Raw genomic sequence first — 20,919 nt, forward strand, 5'->3', positions numbered from 1 at the left:
ATGCTCATGACATTTTGTTACTCAATACCAAAGTGTTGTCGCTGTCAAAGGTTGGCAATTTCCCAGCAAATTCTACAGCGAAAAGTCCGAGATCAACAAGCGCCAGTTTTTGAAAAAGCATTCAAATGGCCGTGCTATTACGTAGTTAGCATTAGGCTGAATTGGGGGTTTGCATTGTGTCACAATAAATATCCTCTTCCATAATAAGGTCCAAAACGTAAATTTTCACCTCATCACTCATCAATGGCTTCGAGTTTAACATTCAATGGAACAAAAATACTTCTGTTGGCTCAATGTTGGGGCGTCGATGAGTTGCTATACCTTAGATCCGTTGGTCCTCCCATTAGTGACCGCCCTTTACAACTTTTCAGTACAATTCACTCGAATTTGATCGAAGTCGTTTCTTTATGCTTGGTATTTCAGTCATTTACTGTTTGAAATGATGAAAAGCAGGGCTGCTGTAGTATCCGTAAATGATGTGTTAATCCCCACCGAAAATCTAGTCTATGTAGTTCGCTACAAAAGATTTCATCGAGCTGCTGAATTTCAAAAATTGAAATATATCGCTTTCTCTGGCTACTTTTGATGTGATGCACTCCATTAAATTCATAAGCTTAGCATCATTCCACTGAAAATCTAATAGTCTAGGCTCATCTGTTTACTCAAACACTCGGATTCCGATTCGTTTTGGAAAGAAACAGTTGTTGCTAACTTCAGGTTGAAAACGAATTTGAAACATGCCTTTCTAGGTCAAAACCGCTGATCAGAAGTAACCAAACTCTGAGACACTCTTGATTACTTTTAGCCAAGAAAGACACCATCGTGGAGCATCTTAACTTGACAAGAATGAAACCAGAATGAAACATAGGAATTACTATTAAAACGGGAGTTTCTATTTCGAACTTTGCAGGATTTTTGATGAGATCAAGATAGCACCAAGTCTTAGTATGCCGGGCACCACGAACTTCCTGGGCGGCTTCGTCGCGGGGACTAAGTTCATGATGGCCGATGGCGAGCAACGCGCAATCGAAAATATCTCCGTGGGTGATAAGCTAATGAAAGATGATGGAACAGCTGTTGAGATAATTGCTGTGCCCTGTCAAGTCACCGATACAGTGAAAATTCGCCAAGCCAGTAACCATACTGCTCATCTGAAAGATCCGACCCGTTCACCTCCTTGTGGACTCTTTGAGTTTGCATGTGCATCGCGTCAATCACTGAAATTTGCAACTTTTCAAGTCAAGAAGGACTCTCGTCGGAGTAACGGTAATAGGGTTATTGGAATTCACCAAATGGCGGTTGGAAAAACCAAAGATGGTCGGGAAATCGCTTTAGTCAAAAACAAAGACAAGATTTTCAGGCATGATGGTGACGACTACGCAGCAAATAAGTATATTGCTGAAACAATGGCTCCATACCCAGATAAGTTGATATTTTGGGATTGCGAAGTGGGTGATTTGGAGTGCTTGACGGCAGCACCAAGAACTTCGACCGGTTTGAGCTTCTACCCGATTTATTTTGAAAATCCTGTTTTACTATCTTGGTTAGAAAACCATTTCGAGCGGGCGGTAACAATGAAAGCATTGGAAGGTATGGCGTGGTTACTTGGATTTTGGGTTGGTAATGGTTACAAAAGAGGTCCAATTTTTGCATTACATTCTGAGGATCACGATATTAGTGGCCGCCTCAAAAGGAATGCTAAATTGTGGGGTATGGAATTGGTAATTAAAAAGGTAGGTCCAAGTGGTGGCAAGAACGCCACAGGATACTTGCACACTTACAGCGGAACGGTGCGTAACTTATACCAAAAGAGTCCAATTTGTGAGGTACTATCGGGGTTAAAGTTTTGGGAAAATGGACGTAGGGGAGAGGCGAAAAGAGTGCCGAAATTCTTGAGTACTGACCAAAAAATTGTTCGAGAAGCTTTTTTAGCCGGTCTCATCGATGCCGATGGCAGCACGCGGATTCAGGATAACTTGATAAGAGCGAAAATCGTGACAGTACTACCTCCGGTTCGTGATGCAATAAACGCCATAGCGCGCTCACTAGGTTTGAATGTTACGGTTTATTTTTACCATGAAAGAATGCACAAACTGGGATACCACGAAAGTGATGCTTGGACTTTCAACCTCTTTGGAGGGACTAATCAAGAGACTTTGCAGTCTATTTTAAACCGGTGCTCCTGTGAAAGGAAAAGAAATCCACCAATCCAAAAAGATCGCAATGAGGATGTAGAGGAATTTGAAGATCAGGAAGGTCAGAAGTCCGCTGGTATAAATGATATGCTGTCCGAAGAGGATTACAACAATCCGGATGACTCCAGTGTGGTATCGGACGATGAAGAAACTGCTTTATTTGAAATTGACGCCGTAGACACCTACTTTGAGAAGCATCAAGGGTTCAATGATGAAGACATAAATTTGAATCCTAACAGGTTTAGATTCATTATGGAAAGTAATGGTGAGCAGGAAGTATTTGGTTTGGTGTGCTCTGATGAATGCAAACTATTAATGTCTGACCAAATTGTTGTAGGAAGCTCGAAGTTAATAGGGGGAAATGATCGTGGTCAGGCAAATGCCGTTACAGGTTGCGTATCATGTAAAACTACACGTACGACCCATTGGTATCGTTTGCCATGGGATAGGTCGACGTATCGCCGTATCTGCGAGCAATGCAAACGCAGCTTGCGGAGCTTGTCATTGAAATGCTACAAAAACGACTGCGATCACATTTTGAAGCATGCTCAACTCGCTTCATTCAGAAGATCAAGGATTGCCAAAGTTAGGAGACAAATCGCGGGAAGTCAAGTCGCAGAAGGATACCCTTGCCTGAAATGCAGAGATGGGATCTACGTCAAGATAAGTAAAGACGATTAGTGATGGCTTACGATGCTGAAAACTCGAAGGGTCCCACTCGAGGATCTCGATATCGCTATCAGAAAAATGAATATTTTATGTTTTTAATTTTACAGTGTCTAAATTGAATGTGCCCTCCTTTAGTTTAGGCTGTCACTCTTCATCTCTGTTGTCGTCTGAGGAGCTTGTGAGAGCATTGATAGTTAAGCGCTTAGTGCTACGAAGTAAGCAACAAAAACTACAAAAAGGAATTGCGTCATAAGATTTAGTCAAATTTAAAGAACTTTTACCTCATTCTTGAGCTTAAGTGTTATAAGCTTTCAAGCGAACTACGTCTTTGTCTTCTGTTTCTGTTGATACTTCTACATGGTGTATACTGGCAATTATATATTGTAGTACCGGTTTAGCATATTCAGTTCATCATAAACATAACATTAAGAATACTCATAATGTACGAAAACACACACACTACAATTCAGCCCATCTTTGATTTCCAAGCATTACCTGGGATCAAAACCTCTTCATCATACACAATTTCCATTCACCTGAGTATGCCTCCATATTCTAAAATCTTTTCGTAAACCCGAACCAGTCATCTTTTAATGTACAAACTATATCAATATTAGATACGATATTTTCAACCACCGAAACCGTACAAGGTTCTACCTTGTCTCTTCAGAGCGTAAACAACGTCCAGCGAAGTGACGGTCTTTCTCTTAGCGTGTTCAGTGTAGGTGACAGCGTCTCTGATAACCGACTCCAAGAACGATTTGAGCACAGCTCTGACTTCTTCGTAGATCAAACCAGAAATACGCTTGACACCACCTCTTCTGGCAAGTCTTCTGATAGCAGGCTTAGTGATACCTTGGATGTTGTCTCTAAGAATCTTTCTGTGACGCTTGGCACCACCTTTACCTAGACCTTTACCACCTTTTCCTCTACCGGACATTTTTGATTATTGTGTGTATATGTTGTTGAATATGTCTATTCCTGAGGAGTTCAGTACTGATACGTTTCTTCTCCCTAAAATTTGAAGCCTCTTTTTATACACTTCCATTGACACAAGACAACCAGCGCCACTCACCTCAAAAGCCGCTTCACCCTTACCCTTTCAACTATCTCCTAGATTCCCATCGAACTTGTTGGGCTCAAATGTTCGCCCTTTAAGCGCGAACATACTGGTCCCGCCTCCGTATTGGGTAACTAAATACGCTATAATTTATTGCGGACCAGAATATGCGCATAAACAGAATTTAATATTACGAACAAGCACGAATATCTTGGACTGGATCACCAGGAAATATATTTTTCAGAGCTCAAGTTACCCGCAAAACAAGGAAGAAATATCACACCCGGACCTGTTTGTACGCGCGAAACTAAGTTTTTTTCTGAATCAGCCTGTTTTCGCCCGTAGTTGAATCAGTCTTTAACTATGGGCAAACGCATCCAGGAGTAAAAGTATTGATTAGCCGCAAAAAGGTGTTGAGTCCCAAATATTTGGTATATAAGGAGAGGGTTTTGGAAATTTAAACTTTTCCTACTTACTTACATCTTTTTATGAATTAGAAATCATCTCAAACATAAAGTAACAACAATGGCTAGAACCAAGCAAACCGCAAGAAAGTCTACTGGTGGTAAAGCCCCAAGAAAGCAATTGGCTTCCAAGGCCGCTAGAAAATCTGCTCCATCTACCGGTGGTGTCAAGAAGCCTCACAGATATAAGCCAGGTACCGTTGCTCTAAGAGAAATCAGAAGATTCCAGAAATCTACTGAACTTTTGATCAGAAAGCTTCCTTTCCAAAGACTTGTGCGTGAAATCGCTCAAGACTTCAAGACCGACTTGAGATTCCAGTCCTCTGCCATCGGTGCTCTTCAAGAATCCGTCGAAGCCTACTTGGTCTCGCTATTCGAGGACACCAACTTGGCTGCCATCCACGCCAAGCGTGTCACCATCCAAAAGAAGGACATCAAGTTGGCCAGAAGATTAAGAGGTGAGAGATCTTAAACCGTGGGTTTATGGCGTGTTTAGGATTTTTTTCTTAGCTCTTCGGGTTTTTCACAAAGAGACGGGTTGGCATGATATAATTAAAGCTACTCTCGTTCTCAATAGGTTTATAATAAGTTGTATAATAGGTTTTATTCAATGAATGCTTCACGAAACAATATGTATGTCCACATTGCTGCGCTAGTTGTGTGGTATTAGTTTGACGTTAAGAAAAAACCTCATATGATGCTGACACTCACTAAAGTCGCATAAGACAAGGAAGGTCATACCTCCCCTGCTGCGGTTACTTAGACGGTTACGAGCTTTATTCAGCCTTTTAGCGTATTGTCTCTTTATATGGTTTTAAATTTGTATCTTCCATTACATTAGAATTTAGCCTCCTGTTCTTACATTTTAAAACTTCCAAGACTTTTGGCAATACGTTATGGCGGACCTTCTAGATACGTCACAGTTCATCACAAAAATATGTGGTCTCCAAAGTGCTGACGCAGCTCAAGTAGCTATCGATGCTAATTCGCTATTGCTGGGCATAATATGCGTGCCAAATCGAAAGCGTACCGTTGATCCTAGCGAGGCCAAAAAAATCTCCGTAAAGGTCAGGGCCGCCCGCGACGAGAGACAAAAAAGAGGGTTGGCTGGTCCATTTTTAGTTGGGGTTTTCCGCAACCAAGAAGTTGAAGAGGTACAAAGGATCAAGAGTGATTACGGAATAGATTTCGTCCAGCTTCATGGTAGCGAGGACTGGCAAAGATACCAAAAGGCACTTCCGGGTACGCTTCTTATCAAGAGATTCATTTTTCCGAATGACTGTTCTCTGGTTGAAGAGCTTTCTCACGTAAAAAATCCCGGTTGTTTGCCACTTTTCGATTCAGAAGCTGGAGGGACCGGTGAACAGTTAGACTGGGACGCCATTTCCGACTGGAGCAACGAAACGGGCGCCACTTTCATCTTGGCAGGTGGTCTTTCACCTCACAACGTAAAAACGGCCAGTCAGCTCACTGGAGTACGAGGCGTTGACGTCAGCGGAGGAGTCGAAACTGATGGTCTTAAAGATTTCAATAAGATACGCCTCTTTCTCAGTGAAGCTTCAAAATGATGTGTATATAGATTTGTTGACAGATCAACGTCATGGTGTATGTTAAGATCATTTATTTGAGGACATAGTTACTACACTAGTTAAGCAGAACCAGAGATGAAGAACCATTTGTCAATGGACTTATCAATTGGAGCATCTTCCTTGACATCTTTGGCTGGAACTGCTTGGGCAGCAGCTTGAGAGTAAGTCGAGGTGCCAGACAAAGTGGTGTTCGTCAACTCAATGTCCTTAGACTCAGCAGCCTTACCTTGGATCAAGTTCTTCCAGGCTTCACTGCACTCTCTGATAACGTCCAAAGCGTACTTCTTGTTCTTGGCTTCACCCGAAAAAGCAAATTGGTTTTCTGGCTTTCCGTCAGGGATTTTGTAGATTCTGAACCATTCGTTGGTGGCTCTCAACAGACCTGGGAAGTACTTCTCGACATCTTCAATGTCGTTTAGCTTGGCAGCCAATGGGTCGTTGACATCGATAACAATGATTTTCCAGTCAGTTTCACCTTCATCCAAAAGGGCCATGACACCAAGAGCCTTGACCTGTTTGACTTGCCCAGTGTAACCGATGGTTTCACCAATCTCCAAAACATCCAAAGGATCGTTGTCACCAGCAGCCTTGGTCTCTGGGTGCACAGAACTTGGGTCCTCCCATGTCTGTGGGAAAGCACCGTAGTTGTGGATGTAGCCGTGGTGAGGGAAACAGTTTCTGACGAATCTAAGCTTTCCCTTCTTGGTGTCCTGAATGATTGGGTTCAAGGTCTCCTCCTTGCTGATCTCAAGCTTGGCGTTGGTCCAACGTGGGATTTCAACAACCATGTTGAAAATTTGGTTGGCCTCATCAGCGTATAGAGGAATGTCGTGGAAAGACGAGACTGGTTGACCGTCTTTCTCGATGAAAACTTTGTAGTCCAAGGTATTTTTAGCACCGATTTGTCTAGCAGTGTAACCCATTTTTGAATTGAGGTATTGAAGCTGTTTTAGAGCGTACTAAGTCTGTTTTACCTAGTTGTAGTGAAGTTATCTCGAACTCTCCGACCTGAATTCGGCGAGCCCACACTTTATATTTATACATGGCAAAAAAATTCAATGATTTGCCTCTACCTCCACGTGATATTAGGTATTTGTCCTCGTCACCTATAAGCTCACCAGTCTGATTTGATTTTAGAGTTATCCTACACGTTTAAACGCGAAAACGCACTGATCGCTACGATGATCCGTGCTCAAATATGTTTCTTTAGCCTTATAAAAAAACACGATTTTTAGGAGTCTTAAAATGGGGTTGTCCAGCAAACCCGTTCATGATTAGCCAAGGGCCAATTACTGTCATCATGAAAAGTGCTCTCTGGTGGGAAAAAGACGTTGAAAGACTGATTAAAGTTCCTTCGCATCTGCGAGATAAGTAGAAAAGTCTCGCCTGCATACCACTTGGTATCCGCAATTTACATTTCAACCTCACGAAAGCTGCATCAAATAAAAAGCGAAAAAAGGGTTTCGAGCAGGTTTGCGCTAAACGTGGGCAACCTGAACAGTTTCTGGCCTTTTGGAAACGTTCTGCAGTTCAATTGGAGCCGCGGTAGTTGGATCTATATCCGTAGAGGAACTTCTCGACGTCGATTGCCCAGGACGATCAGAAGTGCGGCCTATGCGGCCATTTGTTTGCTCAACGGCTGTACCACGATAGTACTGCCGGAAGGCATCACTAAAATCTGCAGAGTACCGTTCTTGAATGTTATCATCTCTTGTGACGGCCGAGGGTGGTTCCGTCGGGTAGTCTGCAACGTCTACCGTATCCATAGGTGGCGGAGGCGTCGCATTTTCGACTTTGGAGCTCAGATGGAAGTTTCCCTCGTTATCATAGTATCCCATGTCATTTTCATTTGCAGTTTCCGTGTAGGGAGGCACATAATCCTGAGTAGAGCCCCGATATTGTCTTTCGGACTGCCGATACGAAGGGGGTGTAAACCAAGCTGTGCCGATAATGGGCCGCTGCCCAAGTTTCATCCGTCTGCCATTTATTCTGATGGCAGTTAGGCCCAAAGCGGCCAACGCGAACACAAAGAACACGACAAGGACCCATCGGGCCCACACCCATTCGTTTCCGCAACTAAAGCCGTAACAGTAACTGTCATCGTTACTCGACCGCGCTGCCAACCTTTCTAGTGCCGGAGGCATTTCTCCATCAGGGGAAGAACGAGACCAGTTGATATACATTATCCCAAAACAAGGCGTAGTATCTCTCTCGCCAAGGTTTAAATGAACCTCCGGAGCTCTGAGCGTCTAGCCATCTCCTCGCATTAATTACTAACCTAATTTATTAAGGTAGCCAACTCACCTTAGCTTCGTACGAAACTACCACCGAAATCAATAAATGTATGTTGAGCTTTCTTTCATGATGATCAAATGAATACATATAATACCATTGAAGTTCAATGAGTCGATGAATGTCCTGAAGTTGATCGGCGTCTTTGCAATTGTCAAAAGCATTCAGTATCTGATAGTTTTCTTGGCCCCTTGTGTACAATTTGATACATCTACTGCACTCTTTTTGTCGAAGTTCGCTGGCCAGGAAGAAATTAATAAATGGTGGAATGCTAGATTGTGGAATAAGTTAGTAGGATGGGACGCTGTATACTATTTGAAAAATGCCATGCAGCCAAGTCTTCAGCCAGAGTATGAGCACGAAAACGCATTCTCCCCAATATGGAGTCAACTGATAAGAGCGGCGTGTCTTGGTGATCTGAGCTTTTATCATGTCCTAAAAACTGGCGTGATAGTCGAAAATTGCCTCCATCTGGGCGCCTCAATCTTGCTTTACTTTCTCACTCTTAGCACTTTCAAGGTAAACACTTTTGGGCCGCAACAGCGCCGCCTTCTAGCGCTTAAAACTGCGGTTCTTTTCATTGCGGGTAGTGGGTCAGGATTTTTTCTGGGAGTATATTCTGAACCTCTCTCAGCGTTACTGAGTTTTTTAGGACTTTTGAGCCGTGAAATTGCTGTGGAATACGATCTCCATGGCGGCCTAGTAGTTACCTGGTACAAATGGCCCATATACACCCTTTTCTCCACGATCTGTTTCACAGCTGCATTTGCCGTCAGACCAAACTGCATACTTCTCGGTCTATACTACATTTTTGACCTGTACAAACTCCTAACATCGAGGGATTACGGTAAGGCGATATTCATGCCCCTTTTAAGTGGCTTTGGCATGTTCTGTTTTTTCATTTACTACCAATATTACGCACCTTACCAGATATATTGCCCTAGTAGAGGGGCATGGTGTTCGAATAAGATTTTAGACCTTCCACTTAGCAGCCAGTCGCTGTACAATTTCATTCAAGGTCATTATTGGAATGTGGGATTCTTGAGGTACTGGACGTTTAATAACATTCCCAACTTCTTAATCGCCTTACCTAATGCAGTTATTTTATGGTTCTCTGCGATTTACTTCTCTCATCAGTATCCTTATTCAAACCTCAAACCTTTGGTGCTTATTACGAGATTTCTCTTGATCATTTTGATCTTTTTCGCCCATATTCAGATCATCAACAGAATATCATCTTTCATACCTCTTCATCTGTGGTATATTGCACATCGTCACAACCGGCTGAAATCTATGAAAGGTAAGAAATTGAAAGGCGATGACAGACTTGTCAGATTTTACGTCATTTGGTCCATCTTTTGGCTTCCTCTTCAGACTGCACTTTTTGCCTCTTTTCTGCCTCCAGCATGAACAGCTTGATATGGTCATCTCCATACCATGAGCGTTAGTACTGGAGCAAGCTTCATGTCCCAGCTCTAAGTGAAGGAACAGTGCGTGAACTAGCTAGAAAGCTAAAAAAATGCCGCCTTAGGTAGATGGAAGCGATTGACTACCATTTCAACAGTTTCATCGACTTATTCAGGTCTTTATTGGTTGAATGTGTATTTACAGTTTTATAGATTTTGTATTCTGCAACGATTATCACTTCCTTCTGGTAACGATACTGTTGGTCAAAAATTCGAGCGCCGAACGAGCGTCCGACTCTGGTAGAGCATTTCGGAGATTTGCGAGAGCTCGATCTCTATATTCGTGAGCCAATTCTCGCGTCTTGCTAACGCCATCGTGTGTAGCAACGGCCTCTGCCGTTCTTTCTACGTCGCCAGGTTGCGAAAAGTTGCGCTGAATTAGTGGCCCCAAAGAACTATCTTCCTTCCAAGCATAGAGTACTGGCGCTGTTGCTATTCCAAGTTGCAAATCTGCTCCAGCAGGCTTTCCTAAGTCTTTGGCTGAAACGGTGAAGTCGAGCATGTCATCTACCAGCTGAAAACAGATTCCCAGGTTTTTCCCAAAATTATAACATTCTTCTATAACTGGGTCCTTGGCACCAGAGAGAATTGCAGCAGCTCTGGATGATTTAGAGATCAAAGCAGCGGTTTTGAGATAAGTCTTGTGAAGATAATATTCAAAGGCTGTGGTGACCATAGCCTGAGGTGCTTGCCCATTGGCCTCGACAGAAACACGATAATCATGAGCGTTGTTCGTCAATTTTGTGGAAGCCGGGGGAATCTTTTGGCTCCCATTCGCTATTGTCGTTAGGTCGTTGTCAATTGCAGTATTTTTCAACTGCATGAATTCACCTTCAACAAGGTTAGCAATGCTATTGGATACAAGCTCGACCACTTCTGGGTTTCGGAGACGAGAAATAGATACAGTGGCTCTGCCAAGCAAGAAATCACCAGCCAATACAGCCATCTTGTTTGTGAAGGCCACGTTCCCACTAGCCCGACCTCTTCTTGTGTCCGAATAGTCAATTACGTCGTCATGCAACAGGGATGCGGTATGTATCATTTCGACAATTTCGGCTAGTCTCCTCTGTTTCGGCAGGATCCCCCGCTCCTTGTCGAACTCTTGAGGTAAAGGTTCAGGGCCTTTAGTCAACGGATTGAGTGGCTTGATACCATGCAAAATGTGAAGAGGAGATAGATTCTTTGCCGGGTGCTCGAAAAGCAGCGATTGCGGTGGTTTGGAGTAAACAGGATCTTCTGGAACGTCTGTATAGTCAACTTTAATACGATTACGCTCCTCCAATGGAATTTCCGCTAATGCTCTGGAAATCAAAAGAACCAGCATTGGCCTGACCTTTTTGCCTTCGGCCTCAAAATAATAGCCAGTTACTCTGTTCAAAGTCGGATGGCCGGATCCCATCAAAGCCACGATATTCTTAGCCAATGTGTTCATTTCTTGCGACACTAATGACACGGGGTTGTTAAGCAAGCTTCGAGGTGTTACCAGCCTTGCAGCGGTTGCCAAAGCTGTGGCAAATGATGACTTGAATCGCACAGCATTAGAAAGTCGCTTCTTAACGCCCCAAACAGTTCGGACCTGTAGCATTGTGTCCCTGCTCCTCAACTCTACCCTTCAGTGAATTTAATATGTTCATTCAATTTTTTTATTATGGTGACAAGACCTCATTGAACTACTTGATCAACAAAATTTAAGGAAGCACAATGTCTGACACCAACTCCTTTCCTGGGCTTCCTCAGGCTTTTAACTTCCTCAAGAATCTATTTTCACACGCCCTTCGATCTTCAGATAATGTTCCTCAGCATGTAGGTTTAATCATGGATGGTAATCGGCGGTGGGCTAAACGAAAACATGTAGAGGTGAAAGAAGGACATAATGCCGGATTCCATAGTATGGGTCGAGCTCTTGAACTATGCTACGAGGCGGGTGTAAAAACTGCAACCGTCTTTGCCTTTTCGATAGAGAATTACAAAAGAAGTGCAGCAGAGGTAGACTCATTGATGAATTTAGCCAGAAGTGGCATTAGGCAGGTTGTTCAGAACGGAGAAATGGCTGAAAAGTTCGGAATCAGAATAAGGGTCATAGGAGACCGGCGCCTTCTATCTGAAGATGTTATGCGCGAAGTCGAAACGGCAGAAGAAATTACAAAGAATAACAAAAGGGCAGTGTTGAATATCTGCTTTCCTTATACAGGGCGTGATGAACTTCTGCATAGCATCAAAGCTAATGTAAATAGAGCCCTGGCTGGTGAGATTGAAGCTACCGAAATCGACGAGAAACAGGTCGACGATTTCTTGTACACGGCGGGGTCGCCGCCCCTCGATCTGTTAATCAGAACGAGCGGCGTGACACGCCTGAGCGATTTCTTGCTTTGGCAAGTTAGCCGAAGAGGGGTAGTAATTGAATTCGTTGATTGCCTATGGCCCGATTTTGGATCTCGCCAAATGGCGTGGATCCTGCTCAAGTATGCATATAACCGAACCTACCGCGCACATGACCCAGACTTTGAAGAAGAAGCTGATTGCGGTACAACGACCAACCGTGGCAAGAAGAGTATTTAGACCTTTTAATACGTTTCAAAAACGACTGAACAATTCTCGGACTTACTACTTCTACTCGGCGCACGACCACAAGCCCGTATAAAGATAAAGGCAGTGGATGGAAATAGATCAATGTAGCTTATTATTTACGTAGAATGCGTTGGAGTTGAGCCAGTATGGCGCAACATTTTATATTTTCAAAAGAACCTAGCTCTTGTTGACACCTTGAGCCTTTTCAAATTCAGCCTTGAACTTGTCGGCGTTCTCCTTGTTTCCAAATCTGATAGCGAAAGTGAAGGCTTCTGCGCCCCCTTCGGCAACATCAGCGGTACACGTGTAGACCCACGACCTGTCCGAGCCCACATTTGGCGCCAGCACGTATTCTGGAGCGATGATGTGGTTTGCACAGACCTTCAAAGTCTTATCTCTTCTCATCAATAATCTGACCTTATTGGTTTCCTTGTTTTGCAAGAACTTCACGTCACCAGTGCCCCTCTCCTTCCACTCTTTGTTTTCAGAGTCGAATCTAAAAAGCTTGGCTCTAACTTTGAATAGCACTTCCTCATCTTCTTCCAAAGTCTTCACGTCAACTTTCTCTAGCGTCACAACAGGTTCAAAATGCACATCTGGTGATTCAGGAGCCTCTTCTTCCTCTTTGGTGACTTTCTCAGCGTCCTTGGACTCTTTAGTCTCGCTTTTTTCATCTTTGGTATCTTCCTCCTTCTTTTCAGCCTTCTTGCCTCCAAACATGGAAAAAACCGCAGACGTTGGTGGCTGAGGAGCCACCTCAGATGTTTTTTCAATCTTCTTCTCTTCAGACATGGTTGTTCGTGGTAATATCCTTCGAGCTTTTTAGCTTATACAAGACCGGTGGATCAAAACTCCAGTTTGAACGCTAAGTTCAAAAATTTTCTTATGGATTCATTAATTGATTATCGAAATCTAATATCATATAGTACGACATCAGAGCTCTTATTTCCCTAATTTTTAAATATTTGGGGTTGGACGAACTTAGAAACCTTCTGCCATCACAAGTTTCCAGTATCAAGATAAACTGCTCTATAAGTGCGAATCACAGATTAGGTTACGACCGGACTTACTTCACTAGGGTTTGGAAAACTGTTCAACATGGCGGATGAGTCTCAGACAGTACCTAAACACCATCAACGGACCAACTCACTAGATCAGTTTACCGACCCTTTTTCCACTGCTGAGATCTATTATGGACCATCTAACGATCCTAGTAAGAGACATGTCAAGGGGTTCAATCGGACCAGGACCATGAGCGTGTTGGGTAATTCTTCGAAATTCAAAACCAGGGATTTCACCTCAGTGCTGCCTGTCACAAGACGCGGTTCTGAGGATGACAGCTATCTGAGCTCTAAAGGAAGAAGAAAATTCTTCATTGAAGACGTAGATGCAACTTTAGAACAATTGCTAAGTGGCGAAGACACTGATCGTAACTACCAGATCACCATTGAGGATACAGGACCTAAGACGATCCGTATTGGAACAGCGAACTCAAATGGATATAAGAAACTCAGCATCAAAGGCACGTACATGTTGTCCAACTTACTACAAGAATTAACCCTTGCCAAAAGTTTTGGAAGGAAACAAGTTGTTCTTGATGAAGCGAGGTTGAATGAAAACCCGGTCAACAGACTAGAGAGACTCATTGTGACGCAATTTTGGAAATCTTTGACAAGAAGGATCGACTTATACAACGTGGCAGTAATTGCTGCGGATGGCAAAATTGACACTCCTGCTGCGAAGGTCCCTCGGATATATGTGCCCCACAACTGTCCAGACCAGTATGAGTTTTACATCCAGGCGTCCCAAATGAATCCTACTTCGAACCTGGATGTGGAATATTTGCCCGAAGATATCACTCCCGAATATGTGAAATCTATTAATGATCGGCCTGGGCTCTTGGCCCTAGCTATGGAAAAACACATGGATCCTGCCACGGGTGAAGAGGCGATGTTTAGCTATCCATATGCTGTCCCAGGTGGCAGGTTCAACGAGTTGTATGGTTGGGATTCTTACATGATGGCACTTGGACTTCTAGAGGGTAGCAAAATTGACGTTGCTAGAGGGATGGTTGAGCACTTCATCTTTGAGATTGATCACTACGGAAAAATTCTCAACGCAAACAGAAGCTACTACTTGTGTAGATCGCAACCTCCATTCCTCACTGACATGGCGCTCAAAGTGTTCGAGAAAATGGGTGGAAAGAGCAATCCAGACGCCGTTTCCCTTTTAAAGCGCGCTTTTTCGGCTGCGGTAAAAGAGTATAAAACAGTTTGGATGGCATCTCCTAGATTGGATGAAAACACTGGCTTATCATGCTATCACCCGAACGGTCTTGGTATACCACCAGAGACAGAGGCTGGCCACTTCGACGCTGTTCTCAAACCGTTTGCCGAAAAAAATAAGGTCACGTTAGAGGAATTCAGAGATCTTTACAATGATGGTGTAGTTTTGGAGCCAGAGTTGGATGAATACTTTCTACACGATAGAGGCGTCAGGGAGTCAGGACACGATACAACCTACAGATTTGACGGTGTGTGTGGGTTCCTTGCAACCATTGATCTAAACTCACTGCTTTACAAGTACGAGGTCGATATCGCAGACCACATTGAAACGTTCCATGGTGGCGAGTTTACAGATCTGTTGGGAGAGAAAACAGAAGTCTCTTATTGGCAGAAACAAGCTGCAAAACGGAAGGAAAGAATAAATGAATATCTCTGGGATGAGGAAACTGGGTTCTTTTATGACTACCATATCAAGTTTAAAGAAAAAATCACGTATGAATCCGCTACAACTTTGTGGGCTTTATGGGCCGGTGTAGCGACACAACATCAGGCCAATAGAATGGTGCGTCTTGCAATACCCAAGTTAGAAATGCTTGGTGGTCTCGTTTCCTGCACCGAACAATCTAGGGGAGAAGTTTCAATTGAGAGACCCACCAGACAGTGGGATTACCCGTTTGGATGGGCGCCTCATCAAATTCTTGCATGGGAAGGGCTCACCAAGTATGAGTATGAAGGTGAAACTAGAAGGTTGGCCTACAGGTGGCTCTTCCTAATGACAAAGGCTTTTGTGGACTACAACGGAATCGTAGTTGAGAAGTACGATGTTACTAAAGGTACTGACCCTCACAGAGTGGAGGCCGAGTACGGAAACCAAGGTGCCGATTTTAAGGGAGTGGCCACAGAGGGATTCGGCTGGGTCAATGCGAGCTTTGTACTAGGATTGAAGTTTATGGATACACAAGCGAGAAGGGCTCTCGCGTCTTGCATAAACCCTGATTTATTTTTTGCAAATCTGAGAGCAGACCAGCGGAAGCAATATGGCCTATCTTGAACAGTCGGAGGACATTGAATGTCCTTTCTTTTAGAGTCAGACGCCCATACATATATTAAATTGATGAATCATTCTTCCATGTAATCAGCCTTGGGACATCGAATCTAATGTCAGATATTTAGAGAGTGTATATCAACTCAAAACATAGCAAATTTTATTTTATAAAATGGTAATCATATGACTGAACTTTGTAGCTTTAACTCAACTTATTATTTAATTTGTTTTTATTTATGCGTAAAATGATTTTGCAAATTTTATAACTTTATTTATGTAATTTTTACCTTTGTGTTGTATTTCCGAAAAGGTTTTTTTTATAAAAGTGCGTGCTTTTATAATTAAAATGCACGAAATCTTAAGGAGTTATTAGGGTTTGTTAATAGCTGTCGGTGAGACTAGTTATACAATTCCAGCTGAAAGATTATCAGGACTCTAATTGAAGCCGCGGTTGATGGATTTTATTAAAGCTGGTCTTAAGACAAGTAAAGATTTCATCTCATTGGGTAACCATATGAGAACTATTTATAATTGCTCTGTTTCGAGAGGCAATGATAAGGTATGTTACCTGAACGCTTGTAAAAGTTTCCAAAATATAAAAAAACATTAAATCTTACTTGGAAAAAGCAAAGCGCGGAGGAACCGCGAAAGACGATGATTTCTAGTCCTTGCTGTAAGACGGATTTGAAGGATTATTGGAAGGTATGTATGTACTTGAAAGACATGGTATTGCATCCGCTCTCTCAGTGAGATCTGCTCTCTGACATTAAAGCACGTGATGTATGAATATTGTCTTTTTTTGGTAGTAAGTTGTTTTGATATTTTCAGGTTTTTGGAGTATTTGACACGATTATCCATTGAATACGGTGTCCGTTCTGACCAAACATCTTAGGGTTTAGCCAAACAACTTTGTTGTTTCACCCGCAATCACCGAAAGATAGTGAAGATGGTTAAGATACCATGTCTAGTCGATGTGTGCATGGTTCCGGTAAGTTTGAAATTAATATTGTTTTTCAGTTCCTAGATTTTAAAGACTAACCTTGATTATGTAGCTGGGAACAGGATCTGCAAGTGTTTCCGATTTCGTGGCTGTTGTCGAGAAGAAGATCCGCGAAAGCCACCTGAAAAGTACTCTGCATAGCGCTGGTACCACAATTGAAGGACCGTGGGATGAAGTTACGGGGCTAATTGGTGAGCTTCATGAGTATGCTCATGAACTCGGTTACGTTAGAGTTCATACAGACATTAGAATAGGAACAAGAGTCGACAAAGCCCAAACGGCCGCAGACAAGGTGGATGCAGTTTTGGAAAAGCTAAAGTAGGGCAACTTCGATAGTTCTACTTTCAAAATATTGCCATACCAACACCGGATCTATACTCCCTTTATGTGAGTTCAAGAAGGTAAAGTTTTTAGTCAAAAAATACTGTTTGCAACATATCTAATATACAAAACCCGAAATAATATTACACTTGAAACAAATCAAAACCCGTTTTGATCAACCTCTTGCTTTAAAAGCAACTTTGTTCTAAGCTTGAGTGGAAGAAGAGTACTTGGTAACCGCTCTTGTACCTTCAGAGACGGCGTGCTTAGCCAATTCACCTGGCAAGATCAATCTGACAGCGGTTTGAATTTCTCTGGCGGAAATGGTCGATTTCTTGTTAAAAGCAGCTAGTTTAGAAGCTTCGGACGCGATCCTCTCAAAGATGTCGTTGACAAAAGAGTTCAAAATCGACATAGACTTCTGGGAAATACCAGTGTCAGGGTGGGTCTGCTTTAGCACCTTGTAAATGTAAGAGGAGTAGGTTTCCTTTCTGACCTTGACTCTCTTCTTGTTGCTGTCAGTGGAAGAAGCGGTCTTCTTGGCAGCAGGCTTCTTCTCAGCTGGTGCTTTAGAGGCAGGCTTCTTTTCAGCTTTTGGAGACATTTATGTTTATGTTGATTGATTGTGTAGGGATTTCGTGATTCAACCCCAACTCCAAAACATTTTTTAGAAACGAATACGTACAGTCTCAAGTGAAGCCAATTTATACACGATACAGAAATTTTCAACGAGGAGAGTCATTTAGCAATCGACTCCTTGCCCTTGACCTACCGTTGCGTACAGTGTGCGATGCAGTCGACAAGTGCTGCGTAACGAGTTGGCATAGACGATTAACAGCGTGAAGATTCAGGTCCGGTACTCGTTCCAGAATATACTGAGGAGTTTTAAGTTTCGTGTCCCTAATATAATTTCCAACAGGGAATGGAATATCGTGGGCCAGTATACGTGCCACATTATTCACATTGGTGGATGGACATTATCAAATGCGGTACAGGATATTCGCGTTTTCGCGGGAATAACACAGTCTATCCATTTCGCGTGTGGTAGCGCTCAGGTCCGAGGTGTAGTTGGGCGTACTCGGTTTCTCGCATAATGGGGAGAATCGGTGTTATCTAGAAGGAAGAGACCAAAGGTATATAAATAAGGACAAAAGATTATCCACCAAAGCCTGGCGCATTAACCGAAGATAGGTACCAAAGTTTCTTACGGGCAACTTTTCATAGTCTTACTAAACAAAAACAACAAGGAAAATATGTCCGGTGGTAAAGGTGGTAAAGCTGGCTCTGCTGCTAAAGCTTCCCAATCTAGATCTGCCAAAGCTGGCTTGACGTTCCCAGTCGGTAGAGTCCACAGACTCTTGAGAAGAGGTAACTACGCTCAACGAGTGGGGTCCGGTGCTCCAGTATACTTGACAGCTGTCTTGGAATATTTGGCAGCCGAAATCTTGGAATTGGCAGGTAACGCCGCCAGAGATAACAAGAAGACTAGAATTATCCCTCGTCATTTGCAATTGGCTATCAGAAATGATGACGAATTGAACAAACTGCTTGGAAATGTGACTATCGCTCAAGGTGGTGTTTTGCCAAACATCCACCAAAACTTGCTTCCAAAGAAGTCTTCCAAGCCAGACAAAGCTTCTCAAGAATTGTAAGCTTGATAATTTAATCGCCTGTGAGGTGATATATATCGGGGTCTTTGATTTTTACTCAAGCAGTAGTAAATCATTTGTATTATAAATTTCTGGATGTCAGGTTATTTCCATCGTTTGTACATAGTTATTATACCATGTATTCAAATAAAATCAAGGTTTATCAGGATAGATTGCCGCACGAGTTTGCTTTTAAATCCATTATTTGGCTTCTGAGAACAGATCCACCACAATATTTATGAGGGACACTAAGACCTCAACGCCGACCAATACAATGATAATGAATTCCAAATATTCTTCGTGGGAATGTCCAAGCTGTTCTTTCAACATCTGCAGTAAATCTGATATCACTTCCAGCCTTTGGTTCAGCAGCGCAACTCTCTGATTAATTTCTAGGTATCCCCTTGTAGCGTGGTAGATAGGTTCCAGCTGAGGCTCTGACCACATAATTTCAGGGGAGTCGAGAACAGATCCATGCAGGTTGATATTGATGCGAAGAATGAATAGCTCTCCAATACTTTTCATGATGTCTTCTTTGCTCATGGACACCTTTCCGCTCGATGCGATTTGCTGCGGTATGTCTTGGGTATCCTCGATTGTATTATCGACCAATTCCTCAAATAGCGATATTTTCACGCTCTGAGCAATTGCGTGAGAAATAGATAACTTTATCATGTAGTTGGAACCGTCTCGGAGCGTAATAAAATCATTGTAGATTCGCGGCTGATAACTCTGGGTAATGTAGTAGTTAAATTCCTCGATTTGCACATCTTCCTCTGCTAGTTTTTCCTTTTCGAACTTTTCGATGTCGTTCAAAAAAGCTTTCTCTTCTCGCTCCGTGAATCCCCACATCACTATAACGCCATACTCGAAAATAAACAGATCCGGCTGTTTGTCGCTTACGTTGATTTCTCCACCCTGGTCGTCTAGGCGAATGACATCTTCATTCGCAAACCTCTTGTCACCCCTCCAATCTGTGTATATAAAAGGCGTGAATAAGCACTCATCAAAAAGCTTTGGATGCGTGTGGTGCAGTTTTTTGCAGTCCTTGAGCCATCGTATGATCTCCCTCATGTTGTAAGAACTTGCTGTACAATATCCGCTTACTCTTGGAAGTAAATGTCGTTGACCCTTACCAAGTTTTTCTGCATCTCGTCGAGCCGGTGTATCTGTGATCCTATTGACTTGAGAATAGACGTCTCGATCAGTAGCGTCCAAATACTCATCCTCTTGGCTGTTGAAAGGCTCTTCGGGTAAAAGCTTCAGCTTCTGAGCAGTTCTCGATGTTCTCTGGGCGCCCACTCGGGCACCTTTAGAGTTCCCACTCGTATTATTGCGAATCGAAGGTGCTTGGCCTTGTTGGCTGATACCTCTTTCTGGCTCGGCTAACAACGGTTGTCGTTCAACGTGGGACATTGTAGTTCATTCGGTGGCAAAGAAAACTTCTTTGACGGATTTCAGATGGGTTTTTACACTGTGCTGCTGTTTTGTTCTTTTAATCTTTCTGTAACTCTGGAGTTTCGATGAGGCCATTTGATATGGTAAACCATGAAATTATCAGATAATTAAATAATTTCAAGAACATTAAATCTACAAGTACATGCATCTGACTTTATTCATCAGTTGGTGAGATACAGTTACGAAGCCTGAAAGGCCATGTCAGAAGACTACGATCACAAGCGATCCTTTGAAGAGCTTCAAGAAAGTAATCAGGTTCTAGGATTGGCCGTTCAGCGAACGAGACTGGCTGTTAAAAGACTAAGGTTAGAGTATGGTTCTCTGCTGGAGCGCCTAGAAAGCAGAATAAATAAAGACCCCGAGTTGTGTTATGAAGATCCGTTACCGTCTTTAGAAAGTTTCAGGATGCAGATCTTAGAGGACACACCTAAATCCAAGACGAAAAAGAAAAAGGGAAAAGAACGAGACCCAAACCTTCCAAAAAGACCCACGAATGCATATTTGCTTTACTGCGAGATGAATAAAGAATCCATGAAACAAAATGCGGGACCCAACGATGTTTCCAAAGCCCTAACGGATGCGTGGAAAGCGCTGGATGAAGACGGGAGGAAGCCTTACTATAAACTTTACAGCGAAGATCGTGAACGGTATCAGAGGGAGATGCAGGCTTACGCTAAGAGCAAGACAGGAAGCGACAAGCGGCCCAAAAAAGAGGAAGAAGATGACGATGAGGAAGATGCGGAGGACGAAGACGATACTGACGGCACTCAGCCAGATGCGGACGCTTCTGCTTACATCCCAACTGCATGATGAGAATATCGCGACGTGAGGTTTCTCAAAAGCGCAAAAGTTGGAAAC

At 43.0% G+C, this 20,919-nt stretch overlaps 16 protein-coding genes across 16 annotated transcripts, besides 1 other annotated feature; 9 read left to right on the forward strand and 7 right to left on the reverse strand.

Moving 5' to 3' along the window:
* Positions 1-947: 947 nt before the first annotated feature.
* On the forward strand, positions 948-2,876 carry LALA0_S09e05864g (LALA0S09e05864g1_1; the record flags this gene model as incomplete). Its single annotated transcript, XM_022770851.1, has 1 exon — positions 948-2,876. The coding sequence occupies one exon, from the start codon at positions 948-950 to the stop codon at positions 2,874-2,876; it is 1,929 nt and encodes a 642-aa protein (XP_022630150.1).
* A 616-nt stretch (positions 2,877-3,492) lies between these two features.
* On the reverse strand, positions 3,493-3,804 carry HHF1 (LALA0S09e05886g1_1; the record flags this gene model as incomplete). Its single annotated transcript, XM_022770852.1, has 1 exon — positions 3,493-3,804. One exon carries the CDS (start codon positions 3,802-3,804, stop codon positions 3,493-3,495), a length of 312 nt encoding a protein of 103 aa, XP_022630151.1.
* A 645-nt stretch (positions 3,805-4,449) lies between these two features.
* Positions 4,450-4,860, forward strand: HHT1 (LALA0S09e05908g1_1; the record flags this gene model as incomplete). Its single annotated transcript, XM_022770853.1, has 1 exon — positions 4,450-4,860. The coding sequence occupies one exon, from the start codon at positions 4,450-4,452 to the stop codon at positions 4,858-4,860; it is 411 nt and encodes a 136-aa protein (XP_022630152.1).
* Positions 4,861-5,284: 424 nt separating this feature from the next.
* TRP1 (LALA0S09e05930g1_1) lies at positions 5,285-5,956 on the forward strand (the record flags this gene model as incomplete). Its single annotated transcript, XM_022770854.1, has 1 exon — positions 5,285-5,956. One exon carries the CDS (start codon positions 5,285-5,287, stop codon positions 5,954-5,956), a length of 672 nt encoding a protein of 223 aa, XP_022630153.1.
* An 80-nt stretch (positions 5,957-6,036) lies between these two features.
* IPP1 (LALA0S09e05952g1_1) lies at positions 6,037-6,900 on the reverse strand (the record flags this gene model as incomplete). Its single annotated transcript, XM_022770856.1, has 1 exon — positions 6,037-6,900. One exon carries the CDS (start codon positions 6,898-6,900, stop codon positions 6,037-6,039), a length of 864 nt encoding a protein of 287 aa, XP_022630154.1.
* Positions 6,901-7,455: 555 nt separating this feature from the next.
* Positions 7,456-8,160, reverse strand: LALA0_S09e05974g (LALA0S09e05974g1_1; the record flags this gene model as incomplete). Its single annotated transcript, XM_022770857.1, has 1 exon — positions 7,456-8,160. One exon carries the CDS (start codon positions 8,158-8,160, stop codon positions 7,456-7,458), a length of 705 nt encoding a protein of 234 aa, XP_022630155.1.
* Positions 8,161-8,386: 226 nt separating this feature from the next.
* Positions 8,387-9,679, forward strand: GPI18 (LALA0S09e05996g1_1; the record flags this gene model as incomplete). The annotated part of the gene is made up of 1 exon (XM_022770858.1): positions 8,387-9,679. The coding sequence occupies one exon, from the start codon at positions 8,387-8,389 to the stop codon at positions 9,677-9,679; it is 1,293 nt and encodes a 430-aa protein (XP_022630156.1).
* Positions 9,680-9,910: 231 nt separating this feature from the next.
* Positions 9,911-11,320, reverse strand: COQ1 (LALA0S09e06018g1_1; the record flags this gene model as incomplete). The annotated part of the gene is made up of 1 exon (XM_022770859.1): positions 9,911-11,320. The coding sequence occupies one exon, from the start codon at positions 11,318-11,320 to the stop codon at positions 9,911-9,913; it is 1,410 nt and encodes a 469-aa protein (XP_022630157.1).
* Positions 11,321-11,436: 116 nt separating this feature from the next.
* RER2 (LALA0S09e06040g1_1) lies at positions 11,437-12,294 on the forward strand (the record flags this gene model as incomplete). The annotated part of the gene is made up of 1 exon (XM_022770860.1): positions 11,437-12,294. The coding sequence occupies one exon, from the start codon at positions 11,437-11,439 to the stop codon at positions 12,292-12,294; it is 858 nt and encodes a 285-aa protein (XP_022630158.1).
* A 186-nt stretch (positions 12,295-12,480) lies between these two features.
* YRB1 (LALA0S09e06062g1_1) lies at positions 12,481-13,095 on the reverse strand (the record flags this gene model as incomplete). The annotated part of the gene is made up of 1 exon (XM_022770861.1): positions 12,481-13,095. The coding sequence occupies one exon, from the start codon at positions 13,093-13,095 to the stop codon at positions 12,481-12,483; it is 615 nt and encodes a 204-aa protein (XP_022630159.1).
* A 306-nt stretch (positions 13,096-13,401) lies between these two features.
* On the forward strand, positions 13,402-15,639 carry LALA0_S09e06084g (LALA0S09e06084g1_1; the record flags this gene model as incomplete). Its single annotated transcript, XM_022770862.1, has 1 exon — positions 13,402-15,639. One exon carries the CDS (start codon positions 13,402-13,404, stop codon positions 15,637-15,639), a length of 2,238 nt encoding a protein of 745 aa, XP_022630160.1.
* Positions 15,640-15,811: 172 nt separating this feature from the next.
* Positions 15,812-15,948: a sequence feature (centromere).
* Positions 15,949-16,579: 631 nt separating this feature from the next.
* ECM15 (LALA0S09e06128g1_1) lies at positions 16,580-16,955 on the forward strand (the record flags this gene model as incomplete). The annotated part of the gene is made up of 2 exons (XM_022770863.1): positions 16,580-16,621; positions 16,686-16,955. 2 exons carry the CDS (start codon positions 16,580-16,582, stop codon positions 16,953-16,955), a joined length of 312 nt encoding a protein of 103 aa, XP_022630161.1.
* A 204-nt stretch (positions 16,956-17,159) lies between these two features.
* HTB2 (LALA0S09e06150g1_1) lies at positions 17,160-17,558 on the reverse strand (the record flags this gene model as incomplete). The annotated part of the gene is made up of 1 exon (XM_022770864.1): positions 17,160-17,558. The coding sequence occupies one exon, from the start codon at positions 17,556-17,558 to the stop codon at positions 17,160-17,162; it is 399 nt and encodes a 132-aa protein (XP_022630162.1).
* Positions 17,559-18,207: 649 nt separating this feature from the next.
* Positions 18,208-18,606, forward strand: HTA2 (LALA0S09e06172g1_1; the record flags this gene model as incomplete). The annotated part of the gene is made up of 1 exon (XM_022770865.1): positions 18,208-18,606. The coding sequence occupies one exon, from the start codon at positions 18,208-18,210 to the stop codon at positions 18,604-18,606; it is 399 nt and encodes a 132-aa protein (XP_022630163.1).
* A 198-nt stretch (positions 18,607-18,804) lies between these two features.
* RMD1 (LALA0S09e06194g1_1) lies at positions 18,805-20,019 on the reverse strand (the record flags this gene model as incomplete). The annotated part of the gene is made up of 1 exon (XM_022770867.1): positions 18,805-20,019. The coding sequence occupies one exon, from the start codon at positions 20,017-20,019 to the stop codon at positions 18,805-18,807; it is 1,215 nt and encodes a 404-aa protein (XP_022630164.1).
* A 240-nt stretch (positions 20,020-20,259) lies between these two features.
* Positions 20,260-20,871, forward strand: NHP10 (LALA0S09e06216g1_1; the record flags this gene model as incomplete). Its single annotated transcript, XM_022770868.1, has 1 exon — positions 20,260-20,871. One exon carries the CDS (start codon positions 20,260-20,262, stop codon positions 20,869-20,871), a length of 612 nt encoding a protein of 203 aa, XP_022630165.1.
* Between the last annotated feature and the right edge of the window lie 48 nt (positions 20,872-20,919).

Source organism: Lachancea lanzarotensis, scaffold LALA0S09 (assembly GCF_000938715.1).
Source record: "Lachancea lanzarotensis genome assembly LALA0, scaffold LALA0S09, whole genome shotgun sequence".
NCBI classification, from domain to species: Eukaryota; Fungi; Ascomycota; class Saccharomycetes; order Saccharomycetales; family Saccharomycetaceae; genus Lachancea; species Lachancea lanzarotensis.